This window comes from Rhinoderma darwinii, chromosome 5 (genome assembly GCF_050947455.1).
Source record: "Rhinoderma darwinii isolate aRhiDar2 chromosome 5, aRhiDar2.hap1, whole genome shotgun sequence".
In the NCBI taxonomy this organism is placed as follows: domain Eukaryota; kingdom Metazoa; phylum Chordata; class Amphibia; order Anura; family Rhinodermatidae; genus Rhinoderma; species Rhinoderma darwinii.
The window spans coordinates 154,914,634-154,937,105 of record NC_134691.1 but is presented as its reverse complement, the minus strand read 5'-3'; the positions used below and the strand labels follow the sequence as shown (position 1 = coordinate 154,937,105).

The 22,472-nt window shown below is 40.6% G+C and overlaps 1 protein-coding gene across 2 annotated transcripts in view; it reads left to right on the top strand.

The window, feature by feature from the left end:
- RIOK1 (RIO kinase 1) overlaps positions 1-22,081 on the top strand; it is a 76,479-nt gene extending 54,398 nt beyond the window's left edge. For both annotated transcript variants that reach the window (XM_075826665.1, XM_075826666.1), the window contains exons 13-17: positions 2,261-2,326; positions 4,085-4,204; positions 5,282-5,335; positions 7,206-7,346; positions 21,105-22,081. In XM_075826665.1, coding sequence (XP_075682780.1) covers positions 2,261-2,326; positions 4,085-4,204; positions 5,282-5,335; positions 7,206-7,346; positions 21,105-21,215 — 492 coding nt within the window. In that variant the 3' untranslated portion in view covers positions 21,216-22,081. The remainder of the gene's footprint in view (positions 1-2,260; positions 2,327-4,084; positions 4,205-5,281; positions 5,336-7,205; positions 7,347-21,104) is intronic.
- Positions 22,082-22,472: the final 391 nt, after the last annotated feature.

Here is a 22,472-nt window from a genome sequence, read left to right as displayed (position 1 = left end):
GTAAGGGTGCCATTTGTGAGTAGCTAATATCCGCCGAAGGGATGTTCGACTGATGCCACTCTCCAGTGACATGTGGCGAGTGCTACGCTGTGGGCTCTTGCTGAATGAAGCTAGGACAGCCACTAATTTTTCTTCATTAGTGACAGTTTTCATGCGTCCACATTTGGGCAAATCCAACACTGAACCAGTTTCACGAAACTTGGCAAGCAGTTTGCAAACTGTAGCATGGGAGATGGGTGGTCTCGTAGGGTGTCTTGCATTGAAATCTGCTGCAATGACCCGGGTACTGCCTTCACCAGACATCAACACAATTTCTATCTGCTCCTCACGTGTTAACCTCTGCGACATGTCAATGGCTGTAAACAAAGAGAAGCTTGTAAATAACTCATGAAAGAATAAAGTAACGTTAAAACCAAGCACACCATTGTTTTTCTTGTGAAATTCTCGATAAGTTTGATGTCACATGACCCTCTTCCCATTGAAAAAACTAAAGTTGGATACAAAATGGCCGACTTCAAAATGGCCACCATGGTAAACACCCAGCTTGAAAAGTTTCCCCCCTCCCATATACTAATGTGCCACAAACAGGAAGTCAATAGCACCAACCATTCCCATTTTATTTAGGTATATCCATATAAATGGCCCACCCTGTACAATATATTTAACTGCGCAGCAGAGAAGGTCCATCCATGTACAAGGACCTGCGGCATAACGCACCTGTGTAGATGACAGATGCAGTGTAGATGGGTACCCATATCAAATAGCATTAAATTGAAAAACGAAAATCTTGTGCGGGGGTCGTATATATTTTACAGGAGACCTGTCAGCAGTACTATGCTGTCCTATATAATTTAGTGATTACAGGTTTCATGCATAGATTCCTGGAAAGCAGTATAATAATATGCCCAGCCTCTATCCCCACAGACAGAGCAGCATAACACATTTAGTCGGGAAACTCTGCACCGTTTTCACAACATAAATTGACGTGCTGCAGATTTAGAATTCACTTCGCAGGTCAATATCCGCAAGTCTTTTCAGCAAATTTATTCCACAGCGTGTAGATAAGATCTGTTTAAATCTCATACACTTTGATGCTTCTGTAATGTGCTGTGGAATTTCCGCACAAAAAATCTGGATGGAAATTCCGTAGCAAATACACAATGTGTGCAGGACCTAATTGTTTGCAGTTTTTTTGTTCCAAATCGGGAGTGAATACACTAAAGAGTAGAGCTATGAAAGAAAGACTGAAATGTGTGGCCATTCCTGTGGAACTTCATGTTTGATTCCAGCCTTAGGCCCTGTTCACACTGAGTTTTTTTAATCAGAAACCGCGTCGGAAAATGCGCCAAAAAACGCTTCCCATTGATTTCAATGGGAGGCGAAGGTGTTTTTCCCACGAGTGGTAAAACCGTCTCGCAGGAAGAAGCGACCTGCCCTATCTTTGGGTATTGACGTCTCTGACCTCCCATTGACATCAATGGGAGGCAGGGAAAGCTTTTTTTCACGGCGGTTTTGCCCACGGCGCTCAATGGCCGAGGGTGAAATACGCCGTGAAAAACGCGGCAAACGTCGTGCAGGCAGATTAAAATCTGCCTCAAAATTCCAGACGGAATTTTGAGGCAGAATTTTCCGCCTGCAAAAGACTCCGTGTGAACAGGGCCTAATACTACTGACAGGTCTGCTTTAATAGAAATTAAAACATGGGAACATTTGGATGATTTGGTGGTTACGTTTCTGAACAAAAGTTTTTATTCAAATAGTATGTAATGAAAGTGTAATAAAGACAGAAAGCAGTTAAGGAAAAAAACATGCAACGTTAACAGTGGAGAAGAGAATTAAACCTCTAGTGCACATGTCCACAAACTCTGTAAGAACTACACAATATATTTAAAATGATTTAATGTATGGAAAATTTAGGTAAAACTTTAAACAATTCGATAATATGGTATTTGCTGTTACAATTCTTCACTGGTCTGGCACCGGCGCTCCCAATCGAGCCTGTGTATAGAGTTCACCTCAGTGACGTATTGTGTGTTGGGGTTAGAAATATGTCTCTATAGTCTTAAAATGCAAAACTAACAAACTTTGAGATATACAGTAAAATTCCTTTAATCCGGTATCAATAGAACCTTGTATTTGCTATATTCTCCTAATTCTAGATTAGATTATAGGACGGTCATAGAAAAGTATAGAGAGTAAAGGTAGAGAACTTTCAAGAAGTTGTTTTTTCCTCCCATATAATTTTATTATCCTTCTATAGGCAATGGAAATAGCAGCTGAAAGAACAGAAGAGGAAAGATCAAATCAAGACCAAGTTGACGAAGAGGCAAGTCTTTTTCTGTATATTGTGACATGTGCAGCACTTGCTGGCTCTATCCAGTACTTGAAATCCAAGAGATCTTCGCAAAGTTTTTATTTAATATTTTTTCACGTATACTTGTTTTAACAAGCTTTGTTTCTCTACATGGGAGAGTGCAGAATAAAGTACTCCGTATGGAAATGAATCCTCTTTCAGTATAGAGATATATGGATGCTGTCATATGCCTGGATGCTTTGCAGTGCAGACTAAAATCTCAAGAACTCAGACTGCCTTTGCTTGGCAATGTAATAATAAAAGTAAAGTAAACCTAAGGCCTAATTCACACGACGGGTGTTCGGTCCGTGACATACAGTCCGCATGTCGGCAGTATTTCCCGGACCGATCACAGTGCAGGGATACTACATCATACTTATGTACGATGCCAGGAGTCCCTGCCTCGCTTCGGGAAAACTGTCCTGTATTGTAATCCTGTTTTCAGTACGGGACAGTAGTTCCGCGGTTGAGGCAGTGACACCTAGCGTTATACATAACTATGTCGGACACGCACCGATCATACACTGATGACCTATCCGGTGGATAGGTCATCAGTTGTCAGAATGTGGAAAGCCCCTTTAAAGGAACAGTGTCATCACCCAAAATTTTTTTCATATGTTCAAGATGTTAGTGCTTTATTAAAAACGTTTATATTTATTTGTGTGTTTGTGTTTTACTTTTTCTTATTTTTACACTTTTTCTTCCCTATGGGGGCTGCCATTTTTTGTTCCATTTCTGTGTGTGTCGATTAACGACACATACAGACATGGAGTACGGCAGCCACAGTCCCATAGGGACTGCGAACGGCTCCCGTCCCATTGACTGCAGTGTACGGCGTCTGTGTGGGAACTGCGCATGCGCCGCTCCCACACAGTCCTATTCGAAATTGGCGCCGTCCGGCGCCATTTTTCTGTGGACCGGAAGTCGCGGCCGGACAGTAATATTACTACTTCCGGTCGCGGCTTCCGGATTTGTGCACTTGCACCAGCGGCAGCAAACGGAGCGGACGGGCCGGAGGGAGCCGCGGCGGCAGGAGCAGGTAAGAGATTTCAATGTATGTTCGTGTTTGTGTGTGTTTACTACTGTATGTAAACCTACTACACTGTGGGTTAGCTCAAAAAATGGCGACACACAGTGTAGGAGGTTACATCGTTCAAACCCCTCGTTTATCCCGGCACTAGCCAGGATAAAGGAGGGGGGAATGCTGAGAGCTCACTAGAGCGAGGGCTTTTAACCCAATGTTGCAATGCTGCAATTTTGGGAACAGCTCCATCTAGTGACCAAAAATGGGTAGTATTATAAATTAGAAATAATTTATAATATTTCCTGGACTCGTGCAAAAAAAAAAAAAAAATTTGAACAGTGTTTAATCACCCACACACTAAATGTTTAATTTTTTTAAAAAAAACATGTTTTTCTGGCAACACATTCCCTTTAATGGGGTATAGATCTATCTAGAGAGTACTTTTCCAGGGAGCATCTGATCCATAGAAACTTTATACATTGCTAATGGGTATTTCATGTCAATTTTATTTGGACCGTTTTTAGAGAAACTGGCGCTGTTGGTGCTATCTGCTCTTAAGTTTTTAGCTGCTAGTAAGGCTAAATCTGAAATAGGCAACTGCTGTGTCTCTATTGGAGGTCCATAAAATGAGTATTTTTTGCTTTCTCGCTGTATCTCAAGAAGACAAATAGTTTATTTGTCTCATACATTTCTTTTCAATGTTTTAGGTATTTAAGAAAGCCTATATTCCACGAACTCTAAATGAAGTAAAGAACTTTGAGAGGGATGTAGACTTCATGCAGAAGTTGAAAGAAGAAGACCTGTCACTTAACACACAACAGGATAATGTGAGTAACTTAAGGTTCAATTTTTCAGCTTTGGTCGTAACATATATTCTACTTTTTATTCTATGTAACACATAAATAATAGAACAAAATAGAATACTTGTATCAAATGAGAACCATACCAGTAAATGTAAACCGTTTTCTCAACAAAAAAAAGTTAAAGGAACAGTGTCATCACAAATAATTTGTTTATATGTTAAAGATGTTAGTGCTGTAATATAAACGTTTATTTTCATTTGTGTGTTTGTGTTTTACTGTTTCTTATTTTCACACTTTTTCTTCCCTATGGGGGCTGCCATTTTTTGTTCCATTTCTGTGTGTGTCGATTAACGACACATACAGACATGGAATACGGCAGCCACAGTCCCATAGGGACTGCGAACGGCTCCCGTCCCATTGACTGCCGTGTACGGCGTCTGTGTGGGAACTGCGCATGCGCCGCTCCCACACAGTCCTATTCGAAATTGGCGCCGTCCGGCGCCATTTTCCTGTGGACCGGAAGTCGCGGCTGGACAGTAATATTACTACTTCCGGTCGCGGCTTCCGGACAAGTGCACATGGAACAGCGGCAGCAAAGGGAGCGGACGGGCCGCGGCGGCAGGAGCAGGTAAGCGATTTCAATGTATGTTAGTGTTTGTGTGTGTTTACTACTGCATGTAAACCTACTACACTGTGGGTTACCTCAAAAAATGGCGACACACAGTGTAGGAGGTTAAACCTTTCAAACCCCTCGTTTATCCCGGCACTAGCCAGGATAAAGGAGGGGGGATTGCTGAGAGCTCACTAGAGCGATAGCTTTTAACCCAATGTTGCAATGCTGCAATTTTGGGAACTAGCTCCAAACAGCTCCATCTAGTGACCAAAAATGGGTAGTATTATAAATTTGAAAAAATTTATAATATTTCCTGACTCGCGAAAAAAATAAAAAAAATTTGAACAATGTTTAATCACCCACACACTAAATGTTTAAATTTTAAAAAAAAAACATGTTTTTGGGGCGACACCATGCCTTTAACCTAAAAAAAAAAGTTTGTTTCTTAAAAAAAGTAACTTTTTTTGCCGTCTTGTTATTTTTGCTAGATTCTCTATCAGACTGTGACTGGCTTGAAGAAAGATTTGTCAGGTGCTGAGACGGTACGTGGGATCACTTCTATACTACTTAACATTGGTAACTGTTCAATATATATTGTACTGTAAATGATAAGAATATTAGTCACCAGGAAGTTATTTGTACGTATAAAAGCACAAAGCCACAGGCCTACAAGGTAACCCCTAATATTCTTAAAGGCTATGTACACCTTTGAGGACAAACCTATCAAATCTTTATTCATAACATTAGATGTGATTGATTATGGGTGGATCCTGCGTGTTAGAGACACGCAGGACCCGCCAACACTGAACCCTTCAGGTCCGCGGGACTAACGGATTCAGTGTAAAACGAGCGATACAGCTGTTCTGTATAGAGAATACAAAGCAACTGTATCTCCAATAGTTCCAAATTACAAAGTTACACTGACTAATCTATTTATTAAAAAAAAAAAATGCCCTCAAAGGCTGGGTTCACACACACTTTTTTGCAGACAGAAAATCTGCCTCAAAATTCCGTTTGGAATTTTGAGACAGATTTTGCTCTGCCTGCACGCCAATTTTTCGCTGCGTTTTTCGCCCGCGGCCATTGAGCGCCGCGGGCAAAAAAACGCAGCGAAATATGCTTTGCCTCCCATTGATGTCAATCTGAGGTCAGAGGCGTAAACGCCCGAAGATAGATCTTTTTACAGCGATACCTTTTTTCCGCTCGCGGGAAAAAAACGCCTATGTCTCCCATTGAAATCAATGGGAGGTATTTTCGGACGTTTTTTGTCGCGTTTCCCGACGTGGTTTCCGCGTCAAAGAACATTTAAAAAAACTCTGTGTGAACTGACCCAAAGGTGTACTTAGCCTTTAACCGTTTTATAATAAGGTAGAATATTTATTTCTATAATACACACCTCCTCCATGTGCTGCAAAACCTCATTTTAAAGAGGAGGTGAAGGACCAACCACTGATGGAGTTACATGAACTTCTTCTTCAAAACAAGGCTATGAAGCAGCTGAGGGGTGTAGTACAGCGCCAACTACAGTCTGCCCCCATTCTTTGCCAGTCACAGCCTCCCAGTTGCAAAAATGCTTTCCTCCACCGCAGAAACTTCTCTTAGTAGAAGTGATTTAAAAAAAAATCCCTTCTTCAAGGAGAGATGAGCTATGTTTCTGTAGCGCTCTTCTCTGTAATGGGAAAACGTACAAAAATGTTTTATACTTGTATGTTTACCGTTCGCTTTTCTTGAATTGTTTTAAGTTATACAATTCTGCATAATACCTCTTCAATGCCATTTCGCGTCAACCAGTAAAAAAAAAACTTTCATAGTAACGTATACATTTTTTTTAAACATAGGAGTCTATTGGCGACGAATGTCATCCATCGGATATATGTTTTTTGTTTTTTTTAAGATGTTTAAAATCTCCTGTCAAACATCTCAGGATATGTCGGGTTTAGAGATAATTTAAGGGAGGGCACATCTGTATACACGTCAATGAAAAGGTTCCGTTGACATGTTTTGCATTGTGAACCGCTTCTGCAAACTGATCATTTTGGTTGCCATAGATATTTTTGTCCAAAGTGTGCCCCGTGTAATCAAATTAGTTACTAGGACAGGTCCTGTTTACATTAGCATTTCAGTATGCCCAAAAAGCACTAAATTAGTGGATTTGTTTGTGTCTATTAAACAGCACCTCAAAATGCTGATATTGGGGGTAGGATGGAAAAACATTTTGTGAGGATTACCTGCCTTGTGATTTTTTTTTTTTTAACAAGCTGGAAAGTCTGCTCCTTCCCCCCCCCCCCATGAGTAAGTGAAAGGCTTTCAGGGAAAGGAGATTTCAACTATATTTAGCCTGTTTGGTTACTATTTAGTATTAATGAGAAACTAGTGTTTTTCATAGTCTGTGTTTGCATCTTGTGTGTCCAGGTTCCAGCCTTGCTGCAGGAAACAGACCATGAGCAGCATGATGAATCAAGCTCTGATGCTGATAGTGGCGATGAGTCCGGGTCAGATTCCGAAGATGTTCACCCCAAAGATCAAACCTCTGCCTCAGACATAGATAAAAAGGTTAGTGGTCCACCTTGTTTCATTCCACTGCTGTATTATGCGGTTTATCAGGTAAACTATACTGTGCAGCTTGAGATTCTGACAAAAATAATTTTAGTTCTGCCTTTCAGTTTTTTTAAATATTATATTAAATGTATTTATTTATTTTACAAATGCCTGAGCATGGACTTAACATTTACAGTAACTCCTGCACTTTTGAAGTGTTTGAACTTTCCCAAAATATATATCTTTTAAGTATGTCTTAACCCCTTCGCGCCGAAGGACGTGGTATTACGTCCTGATGCGGGGGGAGAAGTATGGAGCGCACTCCATGCGCTATGGGTGCCAGCTGTGTTTTACAACTGACACCCAGGACGAACGGCCAGGAAAAGCGAATGCGCTGTTCGTGGCTGTTTAATCCCTCAAATGTTTAGACCTTCGATCGCAACCGCAGCATGTGAGGTGTTCAAAAGACAGCTCAACGAGCCCCCGCAACGTGATCGGAGGGCGACAATAGTTGTCATGGCATCCTGGGGGCCTAATGAAGGCCCCCAGGACTTCCTTCACTCTGCCTCTGTTCAGAAGCCTGTAAAAAGGACTATACACTACAAACTAATGTACTGCAGTGTATACATTAGTATTGCAGTGTATTGTACCAGATATCTAAGAATCGTTGGTTCAAGTCCCCTAAGGGGACTAATAGAATGTATTGAATAAAAATGTTAAAGTTAAAAAAAAAAAAAAAGCGCACTTTCCCATTTTTTTTCTCTAAAGTAATGTAAAAAGTAAACAAAATATAGTGTTATTTAACTGGTTGAAGACGCAGGACGAGAATGCTCGTCCTGAGCGGCGGGTCGTTGCCGCATTAGGACGAGCATTCTCGTCCTGCAGTTAAACTGTCACCGCTTGTAAACAAACGGTGACAGGACAGTGACTTCAGCTGTCACAGACAGCTGAGCGTCACAGCTATCGGCGGTGGGACCAATCACGGCTCCCCCCCCCCCCCCCCGTGGATCTCTGTGATTGGTCAGTCACTCCAGACTGACCAATCACAGCAGAAAAGTGAATTGCCGCCCTTCCTCTGTGACGGATCTCCTCATTTCTGTCACAGTTGTGACAGTTCTGAGGAGATCGGACCAGAGTGAATTTAGTGTGTCCCCTCACAAGTGTAAAACAGCACACAAACCCGTTTTTTAACCCCATAGAGCTCCCCAATCCACCTTCCCTTCCCTCTCCTTTTGCCAAGTTACATCGTTTGTTAAAAAAATAAAAAAAAATATCGAAGAAAAAAATCTAAAAAAATTATAGGTAGTGTAGGATATATATAGGTGATTATTTTATATATATATATATATATATATATATATATATGTGTGTGTATATTATATACATACATATATACGTTATATAGTGTGTGTGTGTGTGTATATATATATGTAATATACGCTATATATATCGTACGCAGACGTCCGAAAAAGAGTATTAACCCTTCCTGCGCTGACGTTTTGGGCACGATTTTTTGTTTTAGCATAAAATAAAAAGTTAAAATTTTAAATAATCTAAAAATTTTTAGTAGTAGTTTAGGTAGCTTTACATATATACACACACGCATACCCTAGGTTTCTGACAACATTTCAGACGGCGTTTTTTTATTTGTCATAAAAATTTTAAAAAAAAGTATAAAGTTATGGCTAAACAGAATTACACTGTGGAGGAGGCCTACGCCATGCTGTGTTCAGACACGGAAACCGCCAGTGAGGATGAGGAACACTTCCTTATTTTGTCATCCTCTAGCGATAGTGAGGAACCCCCACAAAGGCGGAGTAGGCAGAGTGACAGTCACTCAAGTAACTCCAATTGGGTGCCCCCAAATATTTTTTCACCCCAAATGCCTGAATTCACTTCTGCCCCAGGAATAAAAATTGATACCACTGGGTACACGGAATTAAATTTTTTTCAAGTTTTCTTCACTGAGGAATTGGTGAACCTAATGGTCACCCAAACAAATATTTATGCCGAACAGTATCTGGCCAGTCACCCCGCGTCATATTACGCTAGAGGCCAGAAGTGGCATCCAACATGTGCTGCAGAAATTAAAAAGTTCTGGGGGCTCCTTCTTAATATGGGGCTTATTAAGAAACCCACCATACGGTCCTACTGGTCGACCGACGTTCTGTATGCTACCCCAATGTACAGGGCTGTAATGGTGAGAACTCTGTTTGAGGCAATATTGAGATTCCTCCATTACACTGACAACAGCCAGTGCCCTCCGCCTGGTGACCCTAACCAGGACAGATTATTTAAAATTAGGCCGCTCATTTCACTTCTGAGTGAAAAATTTTCAGAGGCATACACCCCATATAAAAATATTGCCATAGATGAGTCGCTCGTGCTCTTCAAAGGAAGGCTACGATTTAGGCAATACTTGGGGCAAAATACGGGATCAAAATTTAGTTCTGTGAGAGTGAAAGTGGGTACACTCACAGATTTCGAATTTACGAGGGACAAGACTCCCAAATCTGCCCAACAGTGTCCCCCTGTCCTCAATATAAGCGGTAAAATTGTGTGGGACCTTTTGTACCCCCTTCTAGATAAAGGTTATAACCTTTATATAGATTTCTATACTAGCGTCCCACTGTTCCACTGCCTATTTGATAAAAATACAGTCGCCTGTGGCACAATACGGAGGAATCAAAAGGGCCTCCCAAAAAATTTGGTCGACCAGAAACTGAGACCTGGTGATAGCAGGTCATTGTCTAATGGGACTGTGATGGTGACCAAATTTAGGGATAAAAAAGATGTTTTTATCATCACGTCCATTTATGGGGAAAGCAGCACCCCTGTTCCAGTTAGAGGGCGCAATGCAACCGCCCTCAAGCCTGTGTGTATACAGGAATATAACCAGCACATGGGTGGCGTAGACCTGGCAGATCAAATGCTACAGCCATACAGCGCAATGAGGAAGTCCCGCGTATGGTACAAGAAGACTGCAGTGCACCTCATACAAACAGCGCTGTACAATTCTTTTATTATTTATAGGAAGTCAGGGAATCCTGCACGGTATCTTGAATACCAGGAAAAAGTTATAAAGCAACTACTTTTCAAAGACCGAGCAGAAGAGGCTGCAAGTACATCCCATAGCAGCGAGGCCAGCAGAATTGTATCAGGGCAGCACTTCCCAAGTGAAGTGCCCCCCACTGAGAAAAAGAGAAGACCATACAAAAAATGTCGCATCTGTTATAAAAACGGAATGCGAAAAGACACGGGCTATCAGTGCGAGACTTGTCCTCATAAGCCAGGATTGTGTATCAAGGACTGTTTTCGCGCCTACCATTTCTCCCTAAATTATAAATTTTATGACTTACTCTCTACTTTTTTTTTACCCATTTTTGGCCTTTCATCGCTATTTCCGGTACATTATTGCCCATTTATGAATTGGAATTTAACCTAAAAAAACAACTAAATACTTCATTATACCCCTAGATGAATACTGAAAAACTAAATACTTCATTATACCCCTAGATGAATACTGAACTAGGGATGTCACGATACCACAATTTGGACTTCGATACCGATACTTCGTTTAGTATTGCGATTTCGATACCAATTTCGATACTTTTGCCAACAGTAATAAAAAAAACAAATTCTTCCGTTTTCTGATGTGAGGCGCGACGTGTGATGAATTTTGAACGCGCCTCACATTAATAGTAATTAATCCCATCATGTTTCTCAGTCATAATGGGTTAGTGTGCGAGGTACATGATGGGGTTAATTACTATTAATGTGAGGAACATGGAGGTTACATTCATCGCGCCTCACATTAATAAGTGATAGAAAGCAGTGTTTATTTCATTTTTTTACAGCGCACACATCATAAATGATGAAAAACATTGTTGTGCGCGCCATTACTGAATGTGTGTAGATTTTATGTATTGAGACTTATTTTAATGTTTATTGTAAAAAAGGTGAATGTGTATTTTATTTTTTTTTAATTTAACAATACTTTGTTTTTACTTTATTTTTTAAACTTTAATGTACTGACATATATCAGATATGTGCCAGTACATTAACCTGTGGACGGATAGCACACAGGCTGTTGTTAGGACATACTTGGGTATGTCCTAACAACATGAAATATGGTAAGACAGCCCTGGGGTCCGTCAATAGACCCTGGGCTGTCTGCCCATATATGGTATGGCCCTCGATCGCGTCACAGGAATTCCCTGTGACGCGATCCAGGGGCATCCCCCCTGCTTATTTTCTCCTGAATGCTGCAGTCCGCTGTGATCGCAGCATTCAGGGGAATAACGGCGGAGATGAGAGGTTTCTCTGATCTCCGCCGTTATAGAGCGGGGCTGCGGCTGTGTAATACAGCCATTGCCCCGCTCCTGACAGGAAGTGCGCGCGCGGTCAGCATGAGGAGATGCGGCCGGCCTTGCACTAATGAGCGGCGGTTCAGGCACTGAGGACAGAACATGGGGGTGTTTTGTAGTGCGCCCGCCATGCTCTGTCTTCAGTGCCGCTGCTCAGTACAGCACCGGCCGCATCGCATCATCCTGACCCCGCGAACTTATCATGACTCCGGAGCGGGGCTGTGGCTGAATTATACAGCCGCAGCCGCGCTCCCATACATTCATGTATTACTATACTGAGCTGTGCGGCTGCGCAGCTCAGTATCGAAATACAGGAAATAGCGGTATCGAACCGTTTAGGGATGCACAGTATCGAAACAGTATCGAAATTTCGATACACCGTGCATCCCTATACTGAACAACTAAATACTTCATTATACCCCTAGATGAATACTGAAGGACAGTGTTTTCTGCTCAGTCACTTCAGAAAGTCTGCAAATAAATTGTGCCTGGAATTCATCTAACTAGGCCCAAAAAGCCACAAGGCGCTCCTTCAGTTTTATCTTCTCCCGTAATTCTAGCTAAAAAAAAACGACATGGTCAACATATTCACTATACCCCTAAATGAATACTTTCAGGGTGTAGTTTCCAAAATGGTGTAACTTTTTTGGAGTTTCCACTGTACTGGCACCTCAGTGGCTCTGTAAACGTGACATGACACCGAAAACCATTCTAGCAAAATCTCTTCTCAAAAAGCCAAATGGCACTACTTCCCTTCTGAGCCCTGCCGTGGGTCCAAACAGCAGTTTATTACCACATATGAGGTATTCCCGTAATCAGGAGAAGTTTCTTTACAAATTTTGTTGTTCTTTTTCTCCTTTATTCCTAGTAAAAATGTCTGTTTTTTCAGAAAAAAGGTGGACTTTCAATTTTACAGACTATTTCCAATAATTTTAGCAAAAAACCTGTGTGGTTAAAATGCTAACTATACCCCTCGATAAATTCCCTGAGGAGTGTAGTTTCCAAAATGGGGTCACTTTTGGGGGCTCTCCACTGTTTGGGCACCACAAGGCCTCTTCAAACCTGACATGGTGTCTAAAATATAATCTAAAAAAAGGAGGCCCCAAAATCCTCTAGGTGCTCCTTTGCTTCTGAGGTCCGTGTTTCAGTCCAAGAGGACACTAGGGCCACATGTGGGATATTTCTAAAAACTGTAGAATCAGGGTAATAAATTTTGAGTTGCAATTCTTGGCTAAAACCTTCTGCGGTACAAATTTTTTTTATCACAAATTAATTTGGGCAAAAAAAAAATGAAATTAGTAAATTTCACGTCTATTTTGCTTTAATTCCTGTGAAACGCCTAAAGGGTTAAGAAACTTTTTGAATGCGGTTTTGAATACTTTGAGGGGTGCAGTTTTTAAAATGTGGTGGTTTATGGGGTCTATCTAGTACATAAGGCCTTCAAAGCCACTTCAGAACTGAACTGGTCCCTGTAAAAATGGCCTTTTGAAATTTTCTTGAAAATGTGAGAAATTGCTGCTAAAGTTCTAAGCCTTGTAACGTCCTAGAAAAATAAAAGGACGTTCAAAAAACTAAGCAAACATAAAGTAGACATATGGGGGATGTTAACTAGTAACTATTTTGTGTGGTATTACTATCTGTCTTACAAGCATATACATTTAAATTAAGAAAAATTCTAATTTTCACAAATTTTCTCTAAATTTTGGTGTTTTTCACAAATAAATACTGAATTTATCGACCATTTTTTTTCACTAACATCAAGTACAATATGTCACGAGAAAACAAACTCAGAATCGCTTGCATAGGTAAAAGCGCTCCGGAGTTATTACCACGTAAAGTAACACCTTTTTAAGTACAAGGACTTACCAGGTTCAATAGAAAGTTAGGCGCCATTAACAAGTGTGCAAGCGCCCCATTGTATATGAGTAACATAACAAACTTCATTACATCATAGAAGACTTAGAGAAAAAGAAGTCATTACGCCAAAAGTATAATAAAAAATTGACTAATTTTATTAGGACATACAATACAAAATACTGATATAAAAAGTTCAAAAAAGGATCCGAATAAAAGAAGGAACGCAGTGTGGTGGCTTCAAGAAAAATGGAAATTTGGGGTATTGAGCCCGCCACAACACAAATTCCCTGGCAAAGATTCGCTATCTGATATAGGTTACAGGTGACACAGTCTAAATAATAAAATACATGCGTAACAATAAGTCGATGGTAACAGCAAAATTTACAAAGAGAGAAAATCACTCTAAGAGCATATGTTTCGAAAATTGCTAAGATATAAAGGATTTGTTTCCAAGATTAGTTTACGCTTTATATAGAGTGGAGAAAGACCGGGACCAGAGTGTCATAATGAGACTAAAGTTGCCAGAGAAAAGAAATCAAATGTGCATAGCCTGTATAGATCGTTGCAGATCTGTATATAACATGAAAAGTATGAAGGGAGGCTTACCCATGAAAACGAACGTTGAAATGGCCCCACACTGCAGCCTGAAAAGGTTGCGCCCTGACGTGCGTTTCGCCAATCTAGCTTCCTAGGTACTGTCATTGTCATGCTTTATATATGGTTTGATTAATGGTGAGATGTAAAACTCCGGTGTCCGTCCTCCAGTTCCGGTCTAATGGCGCATGCGCGGGATCCTGACTTGAGCCGCGGGATCCCTGTCCTCTGTCGTCACGCCCGCAGTGCGCCTGCGTGCCTCCAAGGACGCGTGTCCATGGAAACCAAGCAGGCACAGTGCGAGCGTGGAGACGACAGAGAGCCAGGGCGAGGCTCCCAGGTTCACTCACAGCATGCGCAACCCCAGGACGTGTAGAGGTGTTGTGATAAATATGAAGGTATGTTCTATGTTTGCACTATAAGTATCACTAAAAATATAAAAGTTATAATGTGATGATGTTACCCTAAAGGAAAAAGAAATGGAGATGAATGAAAAAAGGGGGGAGGGGGGAAAAAGAAAGAAAAATGAATAGCAGTACCTAATATACTACCCCCTGAGGAAGCTAGATTGGCGAAACGCGCGTCGGGGCGCAACCTTTTCAGGCTGCAGTGTGGGGCCATTTCAACGTTCGTTTTCATGGGTAAGCCTCCCTTCATACTTTTCATGTTATATACAGATCTGCAACGATCTATACAGGCTATGCACATTTGATTTCTTTTCTCTGGCAACTTTAGTCTCATTATGACACTCTGGTCCCGGTCTATCTCCACTCTATATAAAGCGTAAACTAATCTTGGAAACAAATCCTTTATATCTTAGCAATTTTCGAAACATATGCTCTTTGTAAATTTTGCTGTTACCATCGACTTATTGTTACGCATGTATTTTATTATTTAGACTGTGTCACCTGTAACCTATATCAGATAGCGAATCTTTGCCAGGGAATTTGTGTTGTGGCGGGCTCAATACCCCAAATTTCCATTTTTCTTGAAGCCACCACACTGCGTTCCTTCTTTTATTCGGATCCTTTTTTGAACTTTTTATATCAGTATTTTGTATTGTATGTCCTAATAAAATTTGTAAATTTTTTTTATTATACTTTTGGTGTAATGACTTCTTTTTCTCTAAGTCTTCTGTAAAGTAACACATGTCAGATTTGAAAAAATCGGCTGTGTCCTGAAGGCCAAAACAGGCTGTGTCCTTAAGGGGTTAATGTGCATGGTGAACGCTGTAAAAAAAATACAACAATTAAAACACCAAAATCGCAGTTTTTTTGGTCAAATTAGCATCGCAACAAAAATGTATAAAAAAATTGTATGTACCAAAAATAGTACCAATAAAAACTACAGCTATTCCCGCTAAAAAATAAGCCCTCACACCGCTCAGCCAATGCAAAAATAAGAATGTTATGGCTCTGATTGCGGTGACTTTTTTTATTTTAAGTCGTAAAATATAAAAAAAAAACTACAAAAATTTGGTATCACGTATTGAGCCACAGAATAAAGTTAAGTTGTCGTTTTTACCACACTGTGAAAGCCGTAAAAACGAAACCCCAAAAACAATGGAAGAATCACCGTTTTTTTCAAATTTCAGCCCGCATATAATTTTTTTTTTTTTTCAGTTTCCCAATACATTATATGGTACTTTAAATGCGACCAATATCAACTACACCTCCTCCCGCAAAAGATAAGCCCTCACACCACTGTATTGACGGAAAAATAAGAGTTATGGCTCTTGCAAGGCGGGGAGTGAAAACCAAAAAATGGCTTCGTCCTGAAAGGGTTCAGCACTATTGTAGACATTCGACTGCAGTGAAAAATAGGAAGTGTTGACCTTAAATTATTGCATTGCTTTGTATTAAGAAAGGCAAATTTATCTTGGCACATTGCCTCTAGCTTACGGAGTAATCGAAGGATAATATAACCCTGTATACCTTATATAAAGCATTGCATTTCCTGCTGTGTTCTTTCATTGCAACCTTGATAAGCTTAGAGTTCTTGTGTTTTTAAATATTGTTTTAGCCCCTTCCCATACCTTGGTATACTGGTACATCATAGCCAGGGGAGAGAGGGAGAGTATGGACCGGGTGAGGAGGTTGTCCACAGCAGATCAATGTGTGGAGAGGGGAAAAGATTTTAAGTGTTAAAGGGAATGTGTTGCCAGAAAAACATGTTTTTTTTTTAAAAAATTAAACATTTAGTGTGTGGGTGATTAAACATGGTTCAAATTTTTTTTATTTTTTTCACGAGTCAGGAAATAGTCAGGAAATATTATAAATTAATTCTAATTTATAATACTACCCATTTTTGGTCACTAGATGGAGCTAGTTCCCAAAATTGCAGCATTGCAACATTGGGTTAAAAGCCCTCGCTCTAGTGAGCTCTCAGCATCCCCCCCTCCTTTATCCTGGCTAGTGCCGGGATAAACGAGGGGTTTGAAAGGTTTAACCTCCTACACTGTGTGTCGCCATTTTTTGAGGTAACCCACAGTGTAGTAGGTTTACATACAGTAGTAAACACACACAAACACTAACATACATTGAAATCTCTTACCTGCTCCTGCCGCCGCGGCTCCCTCCGGCCCGTCCGCTCCCTTTGCTGCCGCTGTTCCATGTGCACAAGTCCGGAAGCCGCGACCGGAAGTAGTAATATTACTGTCCGGCCGCGACTTCCGGTCCACAGGAAAATGGCGCCGGACGGCGCCAATTTCGAATAGGACTGTGTGGGAGCGGCGCATGCGCAGTTCCCACACAGACGCCGTACACGGCAGTCAATGGGACGGGAGCCGTTCGCAGTCCCTATGGGACTGTGGCTGCCGTACTCCATGTCTGTGTGTGTCGTTAATCGACACACACAGAAATGGAACAAAAAATGGCAGCCCCCATAGGGAAGAAAAAGTGTAAAAATAAGAAAAAGTAAAACACAAACACACAAATGAATAAAAACGTTTTTATTAAAGCACTAACATCTTTAACATATAAAAAAAATTATTTGCCATGACACTGTTCCTTTAAGGAAGTTCAGAACACACAAGCTGTTAGTATCATAGTGTAAATAGGGAGAAGCGCACACAGGCTATCAAGATACTTTCTCTATACTCTGACCTGCTGTGTACCACCCCCTGCTGGCATCTCTAAGGCCCTGCTCACAGAGCGGCATTCCGCTTCCCATTGATTTTTTGAGCTAGCGGGGAAAAGAAGCATCCTGCTCATTCTTTGGGGGGCACCTTCCGCCCTAACCTATTGAAGTAAATCTTCCTGCCGACATCCGCAATAATTCTGCGGCCCGCCACGCAAATTCCGCCATGTGAACTGACCCTAACACGAAGAGAAGAGAGGGGGAGAGCACTGGATTCAGCTGTCAGGATTGGTGGAATGACTGTTTTAAGTTAGAATTTGCAGGAGACCGGCTGTTACAGACTCTACAGCAGTCAATTGGCAGGAAATTTTTACAGAAGACTATCTAGAAAGTTGCTTAATTTTGCATTTAGAAAGAAAATGAACATTAAAAAAAATTCTGTTACATCGCTATTTTTCAGCCGGGTCACACTCTAAGTTGCAGTGCTCTTTTCCTGCAATACAAAGTATTGGTCATTATTTTTAGGGGTTTAATCAATGTTGGTGTATGATATATCATCTTATGTACATTGAGGTAAAGTCTCTTACATTTTATAGCGTTTCTTTGTGCCATTTTCAGTTTTGTGTCTGAATTCGTTTTAAAGCTGGAGCTGCGGCGAGGGTTGTGACCAATCATTCAGTGCGGCTTATGATTCTATGAGGCTGAACAAGGGTGGAGGCACAGTGAGCCATTTTGTTACTATGCATTGGTAAAATTCAGGACAGCTGTAGTGTAAGTTACTGGAAGAAAATCACAGTGACATAGAGCAGAATATACAGTTATGTCCAGAATTATTTGGACAGTGAGAAGTTTTGGCATTTTAGCTGTTTATATAACTGTATATTATGTTTTGGTAATCAATATGGGCTTAAAGTGCAGACTCTCCGCTTTAATTTGAGGGTATTCACATACTAATATGAGGAAGGGTTTAGGAATTACAGCTATTTAATATGTAGCTGCCTATTTTTCAAGGGATCAAAGGTAATTGGACAATAATCTCAAACTATTTAATGGACTGCATGGCCTATTCCCTCGTTAATCCATCATCAATTAAGCAGGTAAAAGGTCTGGAGTTGATTCCAGTTGAGGCATTTGCATTTGGAAGCTGTTGCTGTGAACCCACAACACAAGGTCAAAGGAGCTCTCAATGCAAGTGAAACAGACCATCGCTAGGCTGAAAAAAATGAAGAAATCCATCAGAGAGATCAGCACAAATGTTAGGAGTGGCCAAATCAACAGTTTGGTACATTCTTGAAAAAAAAGAGCGTACTGGTGATCTTGTAAACTCCAAAAGGCCTGGAGGTACATGGAAGACAACAGTGGTGGATGATCGCATAATCCTTTCCATGGTGAAGAAAAACCCCTTCACAACATCTACCCAAGTGAAGAAACTCTCCTGGAAGTAGGTGTATCAGTATCTACGTCTACCATAAAGAGAAGACTTCATGAGAGCAAATACAGAGAGTTCACCACAAGGTGCAAACCATTAATCAGCCTCAAAAGTAGAAAGGCAAGATTAGACTTTGCCAAACAACATGTAAAGAAGCCAGCCCAGTTCTGGAACAGCATTCTTTGGACAGATGAAACTAAGACCAACCTGTACCAGAATGATGGGAGGAAGAAAGTATGGAGAAGGCTTGGAACGGCTCATCATCCAAAGCACACCACATCCTCTGTAATGGCCAAGTCAATCACCAGATCTCAACCCGATCGAGCTGCATTTCACTTGCTTAAGACAAAACTTAAGGCAGAACGACCCACAAACAAGCAACAACTGAAGACAGCGGCAGTAAAGGCCCAGCAAAGCATCACAAAGGAGGAAACCCAGCGTTTGGTAAAGTCCATGGGATCCAAACTTCAGGCAGTCATTGCCTGCAAAGGATTCTCTACAAAGTATTTAAAAAAAAACATTTTATTTATGGTAATGTTAATTTGTCCAATTACTTTTGAGCCCCTGAAATGAGGAGGCTGTGTAGAAAGATGGTTGCTATTCCCAAACGTTTCACAGGATATTTTTGTTCAACCCCTTGAATTAAAGCTGAAAGTCTACACTTCAATTGCATCTCAGTTGTTTCATTTCAAATCCAATGTGGTGGCATCTAGAGCCCAAAGCATGAAGATTGTGTCACTGTCCAAATAATTCTGGACCTAACTGTATTTATCATAGGATTCTATAATGATTGCTCCTAAGACATAGGGAAAAAATTTTTTTTATCTGATGCTTTTTGTCTTTTTTCTGACCTAGAATGGTCACCATAGGACTGTATGAGGCACACTCTGCTTGCCTAGAGATTAGTATAAGTCAGTTGATGTGTGTCTTTTATACAGGATCTATGTTGACTTTTCCAAGTTAAAGAAAAAGTGGCAGTGCTAAATGGGTAACACACATCAAAGTGCAGGGACCAAATTTAGTTGTAACTAATCTATTTTAATGGAAATAAGTGTATACATTTGTAAGGGAGAACACTGCCTCCAGTCACCAAAATATACTTTAAGAGTTGAAACTTTAAGGCTATGTTCACATGGCATATTTTGCTTGGCGGGTCCCGCCGCAGAATTATTCATGCCGTCAGAAGGACTCCCATTTACTTCAATGGGAAGTTTGGGTGGAATCTGACCGACTATTGGGCAGGACGCTTCTTTTGTCCGCTCTGAAAAAAATCATCTAGCAGGAACAAGAAGCGTCTGCCTCCCATTTGAAATGAATGGGAAGTGAAATTTTGCGGCGGATTCTACCACGTAAATTCCGGCGTGTGAACATAGTTTAAGGGTTTGTGTTTCCTACTCTTTCTAACTTATGCTGGCACTCTACCAGACTGTCTGGGAGAGACTGAAACTGCTCACGTCTTGTAATGACCTCATACATGAAGTGCTGCAGGGAAAGCCATATCACTGAAACCGGACTAAGGCCCCATGCACACGACCATAAAATCGCCCGTAATTACGGGCCTATTCATTTCTATGGCCGACCGACATCTTCCCGTATGTCTACGGAAAGGTGTCCGTGCCGTAGAAACCTGCCCAAAAAAATAGGACATGTCCTATTTTTTTATTTTACGGACCGTGCTCCTTTACTTTATAATGGGAGCACGGCCAGTAAAAACGTCTGGCTGTCCGCTGCCGGCCGTGCCCGTAATTACGGGCACTGTCGTGTGTATGAAGTCTTAGGCTGTTGACTAAAATGTATAATTCCTTAATAGAGTACTTAGGAAATTCTTATTTTAAGTGGAGGTTCCCTTTAACAGACTGTGGACCCTGAGCTAGATCTTAGTTCATTCGTTATGTTTGGTCCATTCTAGAAAATCCTTTAAAAGGGTTGTCTCATAAAAGCACTTTTTTTTTTTTTTTTTTTTATAACTGGAAGCCTGCTGATCGCTGCGGAAATGGCTGTTCCTAACCCCAGCAATCAGCTGTTCTCCCCAGGAGATGAAGCTTCTTCTGAGACAGCTGCTGCAGTGAAAGTGTAGCATTGAATAGTGGCTATACAAAAGACTGGCCCACCATGTAGTACCCACCTAATAGGGCATATGGACAGGGGCTGTCTTCATGAGACAGCCCCTTTAATCTATTGGAGGTAATGTGGTTTTACCCCTATTACTGAAGTTAATATTGGTATAGAATCACATTGATTTTGTCCTTTCCATTAGTTAGTAGTTGTTAATACAGAACTTAAGTCATTAAAGTTTCTTTATTCCACGCTTTTCTGCTCTGATCCTGCTGATATTGTTTTATGGTGTTCTGCCAAGTCATTTATTGCTTTGGCAACCAACTTCTTTTCCCATGGTTTTAAATTTGCTGTAGTAAGCACTTTTTTATGCCTTTTACTCTTTCTCAATAGGAGCGGAAAAAGCTTGTAAAAGAAGCACAGAGGGAGAAGAGAAAGATAAAGATCCCAAAACACGTCAAGAAGAGAAAAGAGAAGACCACGAAAACGAAGAAGGGCAAATAAACTGTTTAAGAACCGCAAGGATGCACTGACTTGTTGTGTGATTCATCCATCTTACAGATGAGCTGGCAGCAATACACTGTGTGTATGGGCACGCAATACTCAAAATCACTGTCCTCAGCTGGTGGTAAATACTGGTTTCTTGCAGCATGAATTATATATTGGTATAAAGAACAAACTCAACGCTTTATAACTTTTATACTGTACATATAAATGTAAACAATTTATCAAGACTAGGTAAAAAAATACATACGTGGCCTAAACCAGTGTTGAAATGCATGCATCCGATATAGTAATACGTTTTTTTTTTGTTTTTTTCTTCTGTCGTTTTGAGATCTGTAACATTACAGAAAGAGCTATACTTGCCAAACTGCAAAATCTGGTCGGATTGTAAATTTTGGTTATTTGGGCTGGAAAATACACACTTTTTTAATATAAAATACTAAAAGCAGGTAGCACCTAATTTGAGATTGTATAATAGTTATACTCTACTCTGTCAGTTGACTTTTATAGTGAATTTGGGATGAAATAAAAAAAAGTTTTCTTTTAATTAAAATTGTAAGAAATCCTAGGGAGGTTAGACAGATAATCCTCTCCAATCTGGGATCCTTTCCAATTTATAAAGTACAGAGGAAGAATGGAAGTGAGAGACTGGAAAGTAACAATATCAGGCAGTGTTAAGAGGAAAGACAAAACACAGCTGTCCCTGCTGGCGTAGAGGTCTGTGGCTGGCACATTATGGGAACTTCTGTAGCTGGTACTCTATTAGAGGGGTACCTTTTGGCTGGCTGGTTTTTGTGGGAACTTATTGATCTAGAAGTTGTGAAGTCACATAAAATCATGCTAGAAATAAACACATAATTCTCCTAGTTCCTCGTATACTGTTGTATGACAGCGCATTAGGCGCAGTTTAGCAAAATGTGAATTGCACTTTTCTCAACATTACTATTCGCACAAGTTGGTGGTAGAGAGTATCTTTGCATGTAAATGCTTTACTTTATTATTATAATAATGCATAAAAGATTGTTCTGTGTATTTTTTTTATGTAACATTAACATAACATTGCAATGGCACTGATCACAGCTCCTGGCTGTTTCTGTCACAACCATAGAGTCTGAATGCATGCGTGACCGCCACTCCATTTAAATTCCTGCTCACCGTGAGTACCATTATCCCACTTTCTAATGATCGTTTTGGGTTTCAGCGACTGAACTCCGCCAGTCTAACCATTATCGCCTATCCAGTGAATAGTTGATAAAT